Source organism: Cervus canadensis, chromosome 16 (genome assembly GCF_019320065.1).
Source record: "Cervus canadensis isolate Bull #8, Minnesota chromosome 16, ASM1932006v1, whole genome shotgun sequence".
Lineage (NCBI taxonomy): Eukaryota > Metazoa > Chordata > Mammalia > Artiodactyla > Cervidae > Cervus > Cervus canadensis.
This window is the reverse complement of record NC_057401.1, coordinates 53,588,707-53,606,456: the sequence shown is the minus strand read 5'-3', so window position 1 is coordinate 53,606,456 and position 17,750 is coordinate 53,588,707. Positions and strand designations below refer to the sequence as shown.

The 17,750-nt window shown below is 42.9% G+C and overlaps 1 protein-coding gene across 1 annotated transcript; it reads left to right on the top strand.

Moving 5' to 3' along the window:
- Positions 1-12,413: 12,413 nt before the first annotated feature.
- On the top strand, positions 12,414-13,676 carry LOC122454561 (DNA-directed RNA polymerase III subunit RPC9-like). The gene has a single exon (XM_043489124.1). It carries the CDS (start codon positions 12,744-12,746, stop codon positions 12,972-12,974), a length of 231 nt encoding a protein of 76 aa, XP_043345059.1. The 5' UTR covers positions 12,414-12,743; the 3' UTR covers positions 12,975-13,676.
- Positions 13,677-17,750: the final 4,074 nt, after the last annotated feature.

Here is a 17,750-nt window from a genome sequence, read left to right as displayed (position 1 = left end):
ATGCTTTTAGAATTCTAAGCCCAGCAAGGGAAGGCAAGACCTAATACACAAGAAATTTTTGTGTGTCATATTTGTTCTTGCTCTATTAGCCAAACAGATAACTAGGCCAAGGCCATAGTTATTATGGAGAGTGACTAAACAAGGCCATAGACTAAGAGAGGGAAATTATTGCAACCATTTTTGCAAAAAAAAAAAAAATTGTATATATTGCTTGTATGTCATGTACCAAGGATCTCAGATTCAGGCAGATGCAGTCCTAGAACACTGACTACAATGAGGTCTTCCTTACATTTTGCTTCAAAGTATATATGCATACATATATATATATATATATACACACACACATATATATATACATGCTTATATGTATATCAGACTAGCTCCAACAGACTAGCTCTATCTCGCTCTCTCTCTCTCATAAAGGTATATATATGTATTTATAAATTTTCTTTCCCATTGGAAAATCCTGCCTTAAGTAACTTTGAGCAGTTATTATTATCATTATTCTTAATATCAGCAATATTCAGGGCTTCTCAGGGAGTTAAACACACCGCCATGCACTGGGAATCCCAAAAATGGGGAAATTACCTTGAAATATTTCACAGGCTTGTTTTGACCACAAAGTAGATGCTACCCAGCTCTAGAGAGTTGTGCATCAAGATTGTGGCTTCAATATTTCCAGATCTTCTAGGGATTCAAAAGAAGCAGAAGGGATTTTTTTTTAATGTGAAATTTCCTAGTTTTTAGATGTTGACAACTTGTTCAAATATTTCTTTAAATACACTATAAATAAATTTTTAAAAAATAAAGTGAAATACAACTACAAATCCAACATGGCTAGTTGGTGACCTTAAGGGATCAAGAAGACTCTTGGGAAAGAACACATACTGATGGAGGGCAGGGTGGAGGCTCAGAGATTTGGCGAAAAGACAAAAGGCCCAGGTCAGCGGGCTGGTTCTGAGCAGAGCACTGAGTCTTTCGCTCAGATTGTTCTCAGCCCAGCACAAAAGGCCTCACAGGAGTCCCCCTAAGGGAAGGACAGTACAAGATTGACTACAAGGAAACAAACTGTTCTCCATAAGCTCCATGGGCACCAAGAGCTCAGGGAGTGAGTATCTCTCATGAAAACATTGGTGGCCCCAGCTCAGTGCTCTCAGCATCAATAAAGACTCTTGGCCTTGGTGTCCCAAGGAATCAGCAGGAGCAGAATCTAACTCTTCCTGACGGGTCCACTTTTCACTGATTTGTTGCTTGTCAGTTGGAACAGAGATGGAAGAGTGACCTTCTCAGCCTTCCTGTTGGGAGGAAGCTTTTCCCCTGAAGCATTTGCACTGGGTCCATTCCTTTTCCCCATCTAATCTGATGTATTTTCAGGACTTTGACCTTTAACAGCATGAACTGCTAAACCACCCTCTCTGCTGCACACTCAACCCCAGATATCTGTTTACGCTTTCAATCTCTGTTGCAATAAATTATGTTTTTCAAAGCTGTGCCATCCACAGGCTCTAACAGTATGTGACTTTGCCAGCCCCCCATCAATGAGCGGAGTCTGTTCCCTTCCCCTTTACATCCAGACCGGGTTTTTTCAATCTCTTGTTACAAATGCAATGGAGAGAAGTGACTCCACAGGACTTAAGAAAGGCCTTGCAGCTGCTGTCTATATCTCTCGTTTCCCTGGGTCTACTGGAAAATTTCTCAGCATCAGCACTATTGGCATCCTGGGCTGAATAGTCATTTGTTGGGAGGAGTGGGTGAGAGTTGTCCTGTGCACTGAGGATGTTTAGCACCTTCCCTGGTATTACCCGTTAGACGACAGCAGTACCTTCTCCCCAGTTGTGACAAGCACTATCAGCTCCAGAACACACTGTCAACTGTCCCCTGGGAAGGCAAGCTCACCTCCTGCTGAGAACCTCTGTTCTATGGGAAGCCAGCTGGCACTGAAGAAGCTGGCTACTCAAGACCACCATGCTGGAGACATCAGGTGTAGGTGCTCCAGTGCACAGTCCCGGCGGGAGCCCAGCTTGCAAGCCACCCTCACCAAGGTGCTAGGCTTGTGAGTGGAGCCATTCTAGACCCTCAGAGTGGTCCAACTGCCAGCTGAGTACCACTGAGCCATCTCAGTCAACGTCACTAGAAGCAGAAGAAGGACCCAGCCGAGCACTGCCTGAATTCCTTGCCTACAGAGTCTATGACGTTACATTTTTAAAAAGACTGCTTTTTTTTAATCCAATAAGTTTCAGGATAGATTGTTATGTAGCGCTAGTATGTTATGGAGCACCAACGGGCTTCCCTAGTAGCTCATACAGTAAATAATCTGCCTGCAATGCAGGAGATCAGAATTTGATCCCTGGGTGAGGGAAGACCCCCTGGAGAAGAAAATGGCAATCCTCTCCAGTATTCTTCCCTGGAAAATCCCAGGCAAGAGGAACCTGGCGGGCTATAGTCCTTGGGGTTGCAAAGAGTCGAACATTACTGAGCAACTAACACTTAACAGTATGTTATGAAGCACCTATGTAGATAAAAATGAGAAGTAATGATGTTTTGCTGTTGTTGTTTTTTTTAAAGGAAATTAGTATTCAGGCTTGTCCTTGGATGTTTATTTTCATTTTCATAATTTTCTGTGGAGCAAATGAAGTTGGTCTCGCTCATGTAACACAAATCCATTGAGGGCCCATGTTTGTGCCAGGAGTCATGCTGGATCTCAGAGACACTAGACAAATATGATATTGTTCAGTCATTGTATGTGTGTAATTCCTTTCATGTAACCTCATTTCACCAACATTCTTACTTTTGTGAGTTGGTGACCTTGACATGACCCTCAATCCGATAGGGTGTTTTTCGTGTGTGTGTGTGGCTTCCATTCATGCCAGTCTTCACCCTGGAACTTACTTCTCCTTCCTAAATCTTGTCCACATTAGGGCCAAATCCAATACTACCTTCTTCACAAAACTTTATCCTGTCCATTAGACAATTACTTTTGCCCCTTCTTTTGACTTTCACTTTTTTCTCCTCCTCTCTCAAGTTTAACACTGCATATTATCATCCTTACTCAGCATCTGGCCTTTCCCTCTACTTCATAGAGAAATGGAACCCATGAGCATTGAGTTCTGTTGGCTTGCACCTTCCCAATCTACACATTCTCATCTGTGATACAAGCAACCTTGACTAAGGGTTCCTCAGAGAAACAGAACCAGTTGGAGAGAGGTGATAGATATATAGATAGGGATTTATTGTGGGAATTGACTCACACAGTAATGGAGGGTGAGATAGCCCCTGACCTGCCCTGGAGAATCAGGAAAACCAATGTTATAATTCAATCCCATCTGAAGCTCTGAGAACAGGGCAGGTTTAAGCCCTAGTCCTAGTCAGAAGGCCTGAGAACAAACAGCATCAATGTCTTGAGGGCAGAAGAAGATGGGTGTTTCAGTTAAAAGAGGGGATTCTTTCCTCGGCCTTTTTGTTCTGGTCGGAGCCTCAACAATTAGGTGATGCCAACCAGCCTTGCTGAGGACCATCTTAGGTTCTCAGTCTGTGATAAATGCCCAGCTCTTCCTGAGACACTCCACAGCCTCACTCACTTTACTAGCTCTCTGGGCATCCCTGAACCCCATCAGGTTGACACATGAAATTAGCCATCACATCTCTTTAATTCCATTTTTGTAGAACAACTTGCTGTCTTCAATTGAAAGTCACACCATCACTGCTATGGATCCACAACCCCTGATCTTTGGAAGCCAGAGTCCCTTTTCCTCCAAAATGTCCACTCCCACTCTTTCCCTCTCATCAACTTTGGCTTAAAATAACCTGGGACTTCCCTGATGGTCCAATGGCTAAGACTCCCCAGTGCAGGGGGACCGGCTTCAATCCTATCACAAGAGTTCTTTCCAATTACTCTCTCCACTTTGAATCCCTCATTTACCCTTTAATTCTATATATAAATTTCCTACTTCCTCCCAGGTGGCGCTAGTGGTAAAGTACCCACCTGCCAATGCAGGAGACGTAAGAGACCTGGGTTGGATCCCTGGGTGGGGAATGATCCCCTGGAGCAGGGCATGGCAACCCACTCCAGTATTCTTGCCTGGAGAATCCCATGGACAGAGGAGCCTGACGGACCACAGTCCCTAGGGTTGCAAACATTTGGATACGACTGAAGCCACTTAGCACACATACACATCCCGATACACAGCCCTTAGCCCCATCTCCCATCTCACACTCATTCTACTAAAGCTGCTTTTGGGGAAGGTGGCCACTTGCTTCATTGTCACTAAATGGCAGACAATTTTCAGTCTCCATTTCACAGTCTTTTGTTATCATTGACAGTTGCCCACCTCCTCCTGATCACAGGAGGACACCATTCTCTTTTCACCTTTGCAAATCCTTCTCAGTCTTCAGGTGTTTTATTTCTGAGTGGGGAGAAGGTGGTCTCTTTTCTCTCTCTGCACATGTGTAAGCCTTTTCTCACAAGAGAAGAGAATATTCTTGCTTCACTCCTTCTCACGGGGTCACCTCAGTGGTCTCACTCTCATAGCTTCAATCACCCAAATAGCTCCCAATTCAATGCTTCCCAGTCTCAACCACACTTCAACACTCTCAACTCATAGGTGTAGTAGTCTGTTATAGAAATACTTAATTGTCCCCGAGCTATCTCAAAGGCTCCAAGTTCAAGATCAAACTCATGATCTGCCTGTTCAAATATGTCCTTCCTAAGGCCTCCAGGCTTCCCAGGTAGCTCAGTGGTAAAGAAGTGAAAGTCACTCAGTCAGGTCCAACTCTTTGAGACCTCAAGGACTTTATATAGTCCATGGAATTCTCCACGCAAGAATACTGGAGTGGGTAGCCTTTCCCTTCTCCAGGGGATCTTCCCAACCCAGGGATCGAAGCCAGGTCTCCCACATTACAGGCATATTCTTTACCAGCTGAGCCACAAGGGAAGTCCTAGTGGTAAAGAATCCACCTGCAATGCAGGAATCTTGGATTCTTTTTTTTTTTTTTTTTTTAAATTTTTTTATTAGTTGGAGGCTAATTACTTCACAACATTTCAGTGGGTTTTGTCATACATTGATATGAATCAGCCATAGATTTACACTTATTCCCCATCCCGATCCCCCCTCCCAAGGAATCTTGGATTCTGTCCCTGGATTTGGAAGATCCCCTGGAGAAGGAAATGGCAACCCACTCCAGTAATCTTGCCTGGACAGAGAAGCCTAGCAGGCTACAGTCCATGGGGTCACAAAGAGTTGGACAGAACTAAGCAACTAAACAACAATAACAACAAAAGATCTCCACCCTGGGGACTAGCACTATTCTCATGAAAGCATCTGACAGAGCCTCTATATCCTATCAATCACCAGATCATAAGGATTCTGCCTCCCTTCATTTAGTTCACGTCCTTCTACACTGACTCAGCCTTAACTCAGACCCTCATCATCTCTCATCTGGATTATTGCAGCAGCCTTTTAATGAACCCCCATCTCCACCTTTGCCCTACCTCCAAGTGTTCTCCACTCCACTGCAACATTTATCCTTCTCAAATAGACAGTTGGTGATCTTGGTGACGTGATTAAAAAATCTTTCCTGAGAAAGCAGTCTAAGTTCCTCGTCTGGCAGGCAGGCCTTTGTGAACTGGTCCCTGCTCACCTCTCCAACCTCACAACTTCCTGCATCATACCCTGTATGCTGGTCACACTAAGGGTGTCTGCATTTCCCCAGAATGCATCATATTCTATCATGTCTAAGACTTGCCAATGTGACTTTTTGCTCTATTATTTTTTTTTTCATCTTTCTGGTATATCCTTCCCCCATCTCACCCCTTTCTTTATTGGTTAATCTAATTCGATGAATTAGACAAGCCAACAATTAACAGATCTTTACTGTATTGAGAAGATGTGTTTATAACTCAGCATAGCAATGAAACTATCAGGACTTAAGTGTCTTGAGTTTTTCAGCTATTAAGTTCAGTTCAGTTCAGTCACTCAGTCATGTCCAACTCTTTGCAACCCCATGAACCACAGCACACTAGGCCTCCCTGTCCATCACCAACTCCTGGAGTTTACTCAAACTCTTGTCCATCAAGTCGGTGATGCCATCCAACTATCTCATCCTCTGTCGTCCCCTTCTCCTCCTGCCCTCAGTCTTTCCCAGCATCAGGGTCTTTTCCAATGAGTCAGCTCTTTGCATCAGGTGGCCAAAGTATTGTAGTTTCAGCTTCAACATCAGTCCTTCCAATGAACATCCAGGACTGATCTCCTTTGGGATGGACTGGTTGGATCTCCCTGCAGTCCAGGGGACTCTCAAGAATCTTCTCCAGGGTGTGGAGAAAAGGGAACCCTGTTACACTGTTGGTGGGAATGCAAACTAGTACAGCCGTTACGGAGAACAGTGTGGAGATTTCTTAAAAAACTGGAAATAGAACTGCCATATGACCCAGCAATCCCACTTCTGGGCATACACACTGAGGAAACCAGATCTGAAAGAGACACGTGCACCCCAATGTTCGTCGCAGCACTGTTTATAATAGCCAGGACATGGAAGCAACCTAGATGCCTATCAGCAGATGAATGGATAAGGAAGCTGTGGTACATATACACCATGGAATATTACTCAGCCATTAAAAAGAATTCATTTGAATCAGTTCTAATGAGATGGATGAAACTGGAGCCCATTATACAGAGTGAAGTAAGCCAGAAAGATAAAGACCAATACAGTATACTAATGCATATATATGGAATTTAGAAAGATGGTAACGATAACCCTATATGCAAAACAGAAAAACAGACACAGATGTACAGAACAGAATTTTGGACTCTGTGGGAGAAGGCGAGGGTGGGATGTTTCGAGAGAACAGCACCGAAACATGTATATTATCTATGGTGAAACAGATCACCAGCCCAGGTTGGATGCATGAGACAAGTGCTCTGGCCTGGTGCACTGGGAAGACCCAAAGGGATCGGATGGAGAGGGAGGTGGGAGGGGGGATCGTCATGGGGAATACATGTAAATCCATGGCTGATTCATGTCTATGTATGGCAAAAACCACTACAATACTGTAAAGTAATTAGCCTCCAACTAATAAAAATAAATGGGGAAAAAAAATCTTCTCCAACACCATAGTTCAAAAGCATCAATTCTTCTGCGCTCAGCTTTCTTTATAGTCCAACTCTCACATCCATACATGACCACTGGAAAAACCATAGCCTTGACTATTAAGATGATTCAGTATACATTTTTTCAGTTTTGTCCCCATACAACTTAACATTTCAATGTAGTTTTAGCGGTTGATATTATGTTATTTATCTACTCACTTATCCTCTCTACACCTCTCCCACCCTGCCCTGGAAAATATATTCGTTGAAGTCAGGGACCTCAGCTGTGATGTTGCAGTAGATCCCATATGCCCAGCAGAGGGTATACCTCAAGCCATAGGTGTCCAATGAGAAAGTGAATAAATGCCCAGTCTTCAAAGGCTCTGCTCAGTTGTCAACTCTTTGGGTAGCCTTTCCTGATGCTCACAAAGGAGGATAGATCACCTTTCTGGTGACGCCACGGGATTTTCCCCGTGATTGCACTTAGGACAGTATACTGTAACTGTCAGTATACTGTCTCTTCCCACAGTCCCACGGCAGGGACTCTGTCTCTTGTGTCTGTGTTGTTGTTTAGTCGCTTCAGTCAAGTCCGACTCTTTGCAACCCTATGGACTGTAGCCCGCCAGGCTCCTCTGTTCATGGGATTTTCCAGGCGAGAATACTCGAGTGGGTTACCGTTTCCTCCTCTAGGGTATCTTCGCAACACAGGGATCGAACGCGCGTCTCCTACTTGGCAGGCAGATACTGTATCTGCAGCTTTAAGCACGGTACTGGCATTCAGTACACAATCAATAAATGTCTTACGTAAGTAACCCACTGCACCTTCTATGACTGCACTCTGCACACATTCTTTGCCTCCTTTGCTGTTGTTGTTGTTATTGTTCAGCCGCTCAGAAGTGTGCGACTCTTAGCAACACTATGGACTGCAGCACGCCAGGTTTCCCTGTCCTTCTCCATCTCCCAGAGCTTGCTCAAACTCATGTCCATTGAGTTGGTGATGCCATCCAACCATCTCATCCTCTGTTGTCTCCTTCTTCTGCCTTCAATCTTTCTGGCCCACAAACACTTTTGAGAATTGGAGCTTTTTTTTCCTTTCTCCCACTGTCTATTACCATGCTGTTCACATCCTAGACACACAATAAATGTTGAATTAAATTACCATTAGTATTTCATATATTTGGATAAACCTAAACTGAGCTCATCAAAAACAACGAGATGTTCATTTTTCCAATGCTGACCAACATGATGCCAGGATATGGAACCAGATGGTTAGTTGCAGCTCATAGTTATATGGGATACATCCTTTCGAACAACAAACTGCTGTGGAACCTTTGGCGTCTAGTCTCTGCTTAATAGTCCGCATGCTTTCTGTTAGGATTTTGCTCTAAGTTGCCTGCTATCTTCAATCAGGACCTCCTAGGAGGATAATTTCTACAGCTCGAGTGTCCAATCTACCGCAGCCTGGATGACATACCTGCAAAGCAGCTCAACTCCCTTCGTTACCATTGTGAGCTCTCCAAGCCCAAGCATTATTCACCTGTTGGGTGATAAGAAGTAGAAAATTTCCTGGTCTACCTCCTGGACAGTGTTTACTGAGCCCTGAAAAATTCTGACTCTAAATCTCTCCTTTTTTTTTTTTTTTTTCTAAATCTCTTATTGTGAGATTTTTAAAAATATTTCTCCTGACCTGCTGCAATGAGATGCATCCACATTTATTTTTTAGTAGCTGTAACTTAATTTCCCCAGTATTTGATAAGCACCCTTGCACCTAGATCAAGATTTGGGAAGAAAAGAGGGTGTTCATATGATTTTGAGGATAGATTGCTTCAGATATTGGTTAATTTTATCCAAATTACATTTAATCTTTTAGTTTCTAATGTACATGAAAACATGTTTGCTTTCATGAATACAAATGCTAACCGATTATTTTGAGAATATAAATTTTAATCACAGTAGAGTTGCACCGAATTAGATTCTAAAATCAGCCTGTTTGTCAAAAATCATGTGTAAAAAAATGACCCACCTGCCAGACAAAGGCAGACCTTCTTTCTCTCCCATGTCCGTTGCTGTCCGATCTCATATCACTATGGAGAGCTGCTTCATCACTTCCTCACCAAATGAAATTGCTGGCTTGCATTTAAGGGTCATTTAGTGTGCCTAGCATATATCTAAACAAGAATTATCTTCAGTAGTATGATATGATCACACAACCAGAAGCTCCTGGGATCAAGATCAGGGTCACCTCCCATTTCCTTTTCACTTAAGAGTCCGTACTCTTTGGCGAAATAGCAGGCAAAACCACTGCCAACTTGTTTCTCTCCCTCTCTCTCTCTCTCTCTCCAAGTTAATTTGTAGACGTTCACTGCACATATTCAGTGTCTATCTTAAATGTTTTCTAAACTGCTCTCAATAGCTTATTACAAACTCAACTGAAACTAAGAGCATGGCTGTCTAACCATCTGTCCCCATAGTTTTCCATATCTGATCCTGCAAGTCTGATTTCTGTTCTGCAGTTCTGAACTTTTGCTGTGGTCACTGACATAAAAACAAATAGGCTTTGCCTATTTCTTCCATATTTTAATGCACATAGAGGAAACTTCTGATGGCATTATATATAGTTCTATCCTTAGGACACTGCATTTTCTTAAATCGCTAAATAACAAAATAAGGCATGGCCTACAGAGTCATGCCCCCACTCTCTGCCCATCCAGTCCCTCCAAATGATTGCACATCTACGCTGGTTGCACCTGAATTGAGAATAAGGGATTCTTCAAAGCCACCCATCAAACTCTCCTTGGCACTGCCTGCCGGGGGAACTTGCCTGAAGTTGACCCCCACCTCCCTGTGCCCAGGCCCCTGCTGGCCTGGAGGGCAGCCTCTCCCAGCTCATCCATGGAGTTCAGTCCCAGGCAGAGGTCAGCAGTATACCCGGGGCAGAGACATGAAAAGGCAGGCTGAGTCAGACACGGGGGCTCAGAACAACTTGTTCTGGGGAGGCAGGTGGGAAACATGTTAGAAGGTGGGTCTGAGGAAGGAGGCAGATGAGTACCTCCTGGGTAAAGCAATTGGAGATTCATTCTCTATTGCCCGAAACTCCATGGCAAGAATAGCAGGGCAATTAGGGGAGGAGCCTGGACTCTGCACAGACCACATATTTCTTTTTCCCAAAGTCAGGAGACCCTCTGACCCCACATATGCAGAAAAAGTACCTTGAGGGCCAAAGGGGAGTCATGTCAAGGGATGTCCTACCCAGGCACATTTTCGGTAGGATCCATCTTGGCTAAGAGATGCGTGCGCACACATAGGAGGATCCTGAGATACACCAGATAGGGACTATGAACCAGGCAAACCATAATGATTGGCCAAAGGAAACCCAGAAGAAATGCCCCATATAAGTGATTTAAACTGCCATGTGGATGCAGCTCAGGGACTCTCCAACTGCGCAGGTATCTATCCACAGGTACAGTACTCTTTTTCCTCCTAATAAATACTTGGTGGTGTTTTGGGCGTTCTCTTTGCAAAGCTGAAGGGCCAGGGCCCTTGTCACTGATCACTGGTCTAGTGGCGAGGATCTGGTGCTTTCACCGCCGTGACCCAGCCCAGCCTCTGGTTGGGAACGTAGGCCCCATTCCAAGCTGCTGCAGGCCAAGGCCATCCAAGATCAAGTCCACACCTGTTTCCAAGCCCATGGCACATGCGTCCTTGTACCATAGGCTTCACTTACAGAGCATCAATTCAAATTAATTAAGAATTTCAACACAGCAATTGCAGAGTAGGAAACCCTGAGCAAGGGGTCTGTCTGCGTGTTGGGTCCCGTGTGACTGCTCTGGCCACACACTGTGCAACCTGCCCTGGCTTCTCACCACCCCTTCAGCTAGCTGATTCTCAGTTGCAAAGGGCTGTTTCCTTCTTCCTCAGACCGACCCATCTAGCTGTAAGAATTCTGGAGCCCAGTATTGAAAGGGAGTCAGGAGGTCTAATCATCCATGGAGAGTGTCTAGGGTTTCATTTAATGCCCTTGTTTTCAGCGTCTGCATCCTCAGCCAGGAATTTGGATTTCCTGTTTCAGGTTTTTCATAGAATAATTCTCAAGTCTTCTGCCAGGTAAAAAGAGCTGGAATCAGAATTGAAATGGAAGAAAGTAGGGGATCTGGAGGTGGGGGAAGGGGGTAACTGCTTATAAACATTTGTAGACAATCTGTCTTCAGCCCCATCCTGAAAACCCCATTTGCAGAAGTATTTTCTATTTCCAAAAATGTCCATTTCTGGACTTCTGAGATAAAACTTGACCTGGCTTTCCCTCTCCAATTTATATTTCAATTTCCTCTGCATTGCTAATTCAGTTACCACTTGCTCGTTTTCCTTTCTAGCTTCCAAAATTATGTTGCTATGCTCTTTATTTCTATTCTTTTCCTCCTATGAGCTTTTTGCCTCTCTCATCATCCTCTTAGTGAGGTTTTGCAAGGGCAGAACTGTTTGTACAATAGGTAATCAAATCTGCATGTTTAACGGAAAGTCTCTCTTTTTTATTTCCTTCCCCCTTTTTAAATAGAAGCTCTCTTTCTCTTTTCTCCTCGTCTCCGATGATTGTACACAGGGGTTGCTGGCAGTGATTATATTCACTGTTTAGGCTAACAAGGCAGTTTCCCTAGAAGCGTGACTTCAAATACGGAGGACACATTGACACAGTGCTGTCTGAAAAAAGACAATTGCGTGGCTGCTGGAGGACCCGGCAACAACACACATCAGATACTTAATTCCCCACTGAAGAGGAACTTCAAGGACACGCTTATTCCTGCTTCTCTAGAAACTGCATCCGTCATGACAATGAGGCCCCAACATGGCCTTGGATTCCCCTGGCTCTGGACAATGGACTCAAGCTGGACCAATCAGATCATCTCCCCTTGGAGTCTGGACTTTGATCTCAGATGAGAGAATTAGGAGTTATCAGTAACCAAAGCAAACAAATGGCAGCACTGCAGAGGGAAGACCGTCACAGTCCACTGCAGAGGCACTCAGAGCCACCGTCATCCTCACACATCGAGAGGCCCAGTGGTCAGCTCTTGTTTGTGGCCCATGAGACATCCCCATACACCACATGCATCCTGTGAGTTCTTCCTTTTTTTGTTGTTTTTTGGTCTTTTGGCTTCAACTGGCTCTTGGTTATTTCAATTTCACTCAAAATAACCTAAAAGAGTGAAAAGCAGGAGCTTAATGTTCTCGCAAACGCTTAACATTCTGATTCCGAGCCACGCGAAGAGCGCAGGGATTCAAACGGCTAAGAGGGGCCCGCCCAGCTCGCGGCCCCGCGGGGGTCCTCCAGGCTCCCGGCGTGCATCGCGGCGCGCGGAGCCGGCTCCAGGGTGTTAGGCGTGGAGCCGGGAGCCGCGGCGAGGCGGCCGGGAGCTTGGCGTGTGCTGATGACCCGAGGAGAAGAGGCGGAGGCGATATGGAAGTGATGCCAATGCTGCGCTGCTCAGTAACTATGAGGTGTTCCAGTTACTAACTGATTTGAAAGAGCAGCGTAAAGAAAGTGGAAAGAATAAACACAGTTCTGGGCAACAGAACTTGAATACTATCACATATGAAACATTAAAATACATATCAAAAACACCATGTAAGCACCAGAGTCCTGAGATTGTGAGAGAATTTCTGACAGCAATGAAAAGCCACAAGTTGACCAAAGCTGAAAAGCTTCAGCTGCTGAATCACAGGCCTGTGACTGCTGTTGAGATCCAGCTGATGGTGGAGGAGAGTGAGGAACGGCTGACAGAGGAGCAGATCGAAGCTCTGCTCCACACTGTCACAAGCATCCTCCCCGCGGGGCCAGAGGCCGAACAGCAGCAGAATACCAGCGACGATGTGGCGATGGATGAGGAGGACCCCGCGTAGAAGAGCACAGCTGGCCCGAGTGTCTCCTGAAGTTGAAGGCCCAGCAGCCGTTTCCCAGACATTCAGAGGATTGTTTATTTGATATTACCTTCTGTCCCAACAGGCCTCATTTCCCGGTTAGTTGGGTAAACCACAAAAATAATCTTAAAAGAAATCCTTGTGCCTCTGGGAGAACAAACATGATGTACTGGCTGAGATGGTCAGGGCAGAGAGCTAAAGAGAGGAGGAGTGAGTCAAAAAGGACAAGGACTGTGGAACTCTCAGTGGTAAAAATATTTCTTCTGTGGCCTTTGCCATGGTTGTGGGAAGGTCTCTGTACACAGCTGGTAAAATACTTGCCTTGGCTTTAATGGGCTGTATCCTAATTAATTTCATCTGCTTCCCTCAGAGCTTCCCAAGCAGGGATGCAAAGCACTGCTGGAATGAGAGCTGACTTAGGACAATCCTGTTACATGGCTGACAACTCTTGAAGCAGCAAATAGTTGCTCTAAGTTATAATGAGCCACTGAGCTTGGCTCACCTTAGAGGAATCTTTTCCTTAATAACAATAGACATAGGAAAAGATTGGCCTAGGAACTTGGTGGTCCAGTGGCTTAAGATTCCACACTCCCAATGTATGGGACCCAGGTTCCATCCCTGGTCAGGGAACTAAATCCCACATGCTATAACTCAGAAAAAAAAAAAAAAAGATTCCTGCATGCTACAGTGAAGATCGAAGATCCTGTGTCCAAATAAATATTTTAAAAATAACTAAATAAAAGAACGGCCTGGACAACTCTTTAAAAAAAAAAAAAAAAGAGTGAAAAGCACTCTTATTAAAGATGCTGTAGTGAGGTGCCATGAAGCAGTAGGGTACGGAGCTGTTGTTGCAAGAAGCAGCCATGTCCATTTCTTCCCAACTTCATGTCCATGACTTCCTTTGGGTAGCTTGGGTCAGCCGTGGTGGGAGTATTTACACCACAAGAACTGACAAATGCTACAGTTCAGGGACTTGGGATTTCCTCCCCTCTCCCCAGGAAAGCTGCTGTTTCAACATCTAACAGCACACCGCTGGTGGTAATTCTAGTTGTAAATTTCCCTGGCCCTCAGTTTGCCCCTCTCTGAAGTAGATATAGGACTGCCAGGAGATCAAACCAGTCAATCCTAAAGGAGATCAACCTTGAATATTCATTGAAAGGACTGATGCTGAAGCTGAAGCTCCAATACTTTGGCCACCTGAAGCCAAGAGCTGACTCATTGAAAAAGACCTTGATGCTGGGAAAGATTGAAGGTAGGAGGAGAAGGGGGTGACAGAGGATGAGATGGTTGGATGGCGTCACTGACTTAATGGACATGGGTTTGAGCAAGCTCCAGGAGGGACAGGGAAGAAGCGTTGGACAGGGAAGCCTGGCAGTCCACGGGATTGCAAAGAGTCAGACGTGACTTAGTGACTGAACAATAATAACAAAGTAGACATAAATAACACTTCTACTTTTCTTTCTTCTCAGAGATGTCATTAAGATTTAAAAAGGAAAAGAAAACAGAAATTTTAAACTGTTCCCATATTCAGTAAATTTTGATAATAAATAATTTAAATTGAATAATATATTTTAATTAATAACTTTGCTTATTAATGACATGTTAAGGAATAAATACTTCCTGAGAACAGGACATAGGCTGGACGTATTCAATCTTGACTAATTTATTTATAATTTGAGGAAATAAAGATAATAAAATAATACTCAAACATTTTATGAAAATAAGTGAATGAATTCTCCACCTGTTTTCTTTAGCAAATTATAATAACCCCTAATAGCAATCATAGACATGTTCAATCTTGACTAATTTATTTATAATTTGAGGAAATAAAGATAATAAAATAATACTCAAACATTTTATGAAAATAAGTGAATGAATTCTCCTCCTGTTTTCTTTAGCAAATTACAATAACCCCTAATAGCAATCATAGAAGGAGAATCCTAAGTTTGCTTATTTTTACTTTTACTTCCTTCACCCATCTTTTACTTGGTGGGAAATTAAAAGAATCTTTCTCTAAAAGATTATAACAATCATTTAGACTGAAAGTGAAAAAAATCAGCTGTCAGTAATATATTATTACTGTATATTTGTATATGAATATATTTTACAAAGTGAATCTATATCCCTTATCTTATTCAATTCTATGAACATCTATTTTTATTTTTGAGTCCCAATACAACTCTCACCTTGCCTTTTTCCTTTGCTTACTATAAAATAGAGCTTCTCAGATAAAATATGGTCTGAATTTCAATTTCGAGGCAGAATAAGGACACACAACTCCTACATTTAGATCCATATCTTGGGTTTTGTGCTCTGTGTTCTGAACACTTGAATTAACATCAACTCCATGTCCCTCATTGAAAATAGATGTCGAACAGGACATTGTGGATATTTATCACTACAAAAATATTTGTGTAAGGTAAGCAATTCAGATAACATTAGAAAACGGCTACAAAACAGGTGTAGTTGTTATTTATAGGGTGCTTTTGAGAACACAAAAGAAGGGACAGCCTTTGTCCACTGGGATTTTGGTTGAAGGACAAAACAGAAAATCAACCAAATAAGCAAGTCAGAAACATGTCTAGGGAGGAAGGCAGGCTTCGCAGAAGAGCTATTACTAACATTGGGTCTCATTTCTCTTCTTTCCTGAGCTGTCTCCCATATCTTCTTCTCCAAGCAGGAGAATTTTACTAGGGGATCAGATTCAAAAGATTTGGTGAAACATTATTCTGAAAACAAATTTGCAAAAGGATTTTGCTGAGAAAAAGCCTAAGAGAAATATATTTTTCATACATAAGAAACAGCCTAATAAAATTTATATAGCTACAGGGAATATCAAGATCTGGAGAAAATGATAAACAGATTCTATCTAGGCAAAGGAAGAAGGAAATTTGACCAAAACAATGAAAGGAAGGAACTCACAGAGAGTTAGGATGCTTAACAGACTATTTTATGTTTATTTGCCAACAGTTCAGAATTATAGCGCTCTGGTGACCCACATTTACACCTCTTTACCAGAACTGCAAAGAAAGCCAGAGGCAGAAACTGATCTCCTTCAACTTTTGCCCTGAAAAGTGGTTTCCCCCATCCCCCTCTTCAGATACCACAGAAGTGCTTGCCCACAGAGCCTCCTCCCAGGTCTTTTATCTGGAAAGTTTATCTCTGATTTCAAATGCAAAGCTTTTCATGGGTAAAGGAAATTCAGGCATCATTGAGCAGTCAAGGAAAGTGTTTTGCCCAGTCTTGTGGAATCTATCACATTCTACACTTGTGTATTTTACATATTTTTAATTATCTTTTAGCCCTTGAGGCAGGCAAAAGTGTATAACTTGGCAAGGCTGATAACTTATTAGGGCTGAATACATGAAACATTCAGGGTGATGGAAGAATAAGCAGGCTGCAAAACTGGATAATTTAGTGGTCGATGGCAAAGCTGAGGGCTGGATCTCAGCCCTCAGATCGTTGAGATCTATAGGAGATCTCAACGAAAGAAAGGTAGTTATTACCATCTTACTGCAGTTTTCGTATGTGTTACTAGCCTACATGCCCCATTCTGTAATCAAGCAGATGTGAATGGAAGTTTGAATGATCTTGGCAACCTCCATGAATACAATCATGACACTTTCTTCACCCTACATTCATTCACTCATGCAATATTTACTTAACACCTACTCTGTGTCACACCGTGTTCACATTGTTTGTATGAACAGAAATCTTACCTGCTCACATGGATCTTACATGACAGGTAAAGCAGGAAAACACGAAAACAAATACACAAAAAAGATGTCAGACCGTGACAAAGTGCTCTTGAGAGACCTTATGGGATGGGTCAAGATGGTGACTACTTTTTTCAATTGAATTATAATTGATTTACGAAATTGTGATAGTTTCAGATGTACATCAAAGTGATTCAGTTTTATATATTTATATATATATATATATATATATAATCTTTTTCAGATTCTTTTCCAATATGGTCTAGTACAAGATATTGAATATGGTTCCCTGTGCTATGCAGTAAATCCTTATTGTTTGAAAGTGAAAGTGGAAGTCACTCAGTCCTGTGCAGCTCTTCGCGATCCCATGGACTATACAGTCCATGGAATTCTCTAGGCCAGAATACTGGAGTGGGTAGCCTATCCCTTCTCTAGCAGATCTTCCCGACCCAGGAGTCAAACAGGAGTCTCCTGCGTTGCAGGTGGATTCTTTACCAACTGAGCTCTCAGAGAAGTGCCTTATTATTTACATACTTTATATATACCGGAGTGTCCCTTAATCTCATATTCCTAATTTATCCCTGTGCCTCTTTCCCTTTGGTAACCAGAAGTTTGTTTTCTCTGTCTATGAGTCTACTTCTGTTTTGAATATGTTTATTTGTACTTTTTTTTTGAGATTCCACATATAAGTGATATCATATGATATTTGTCTTTCTCTGTCTGATTTACTTCACTTAGTATGATAATCTCAAGGTCTAACTATGTTGCTGCAAATGGCAGTATTTCATTCTTCTTTATGGTTGAGTAATATTCCATTGTGATGTATGTGTATATATGTGTGTATACATACACATTATTTCTAAAATTGTGTGACCAGAGGAGATGTCTCCAAGAATGCGATATTTAAATTAAGCAAGTATGCGTGGGAATAGAAAGCAGGCAAGCGAAGACCAGGGAGAAAGCACATTCCCAGCAGAGGAAATAGGTATTTTAGTGCAGAAGGAGGCAGATGCGACTTGAATGTGGGGAATGAGCAGGTAAG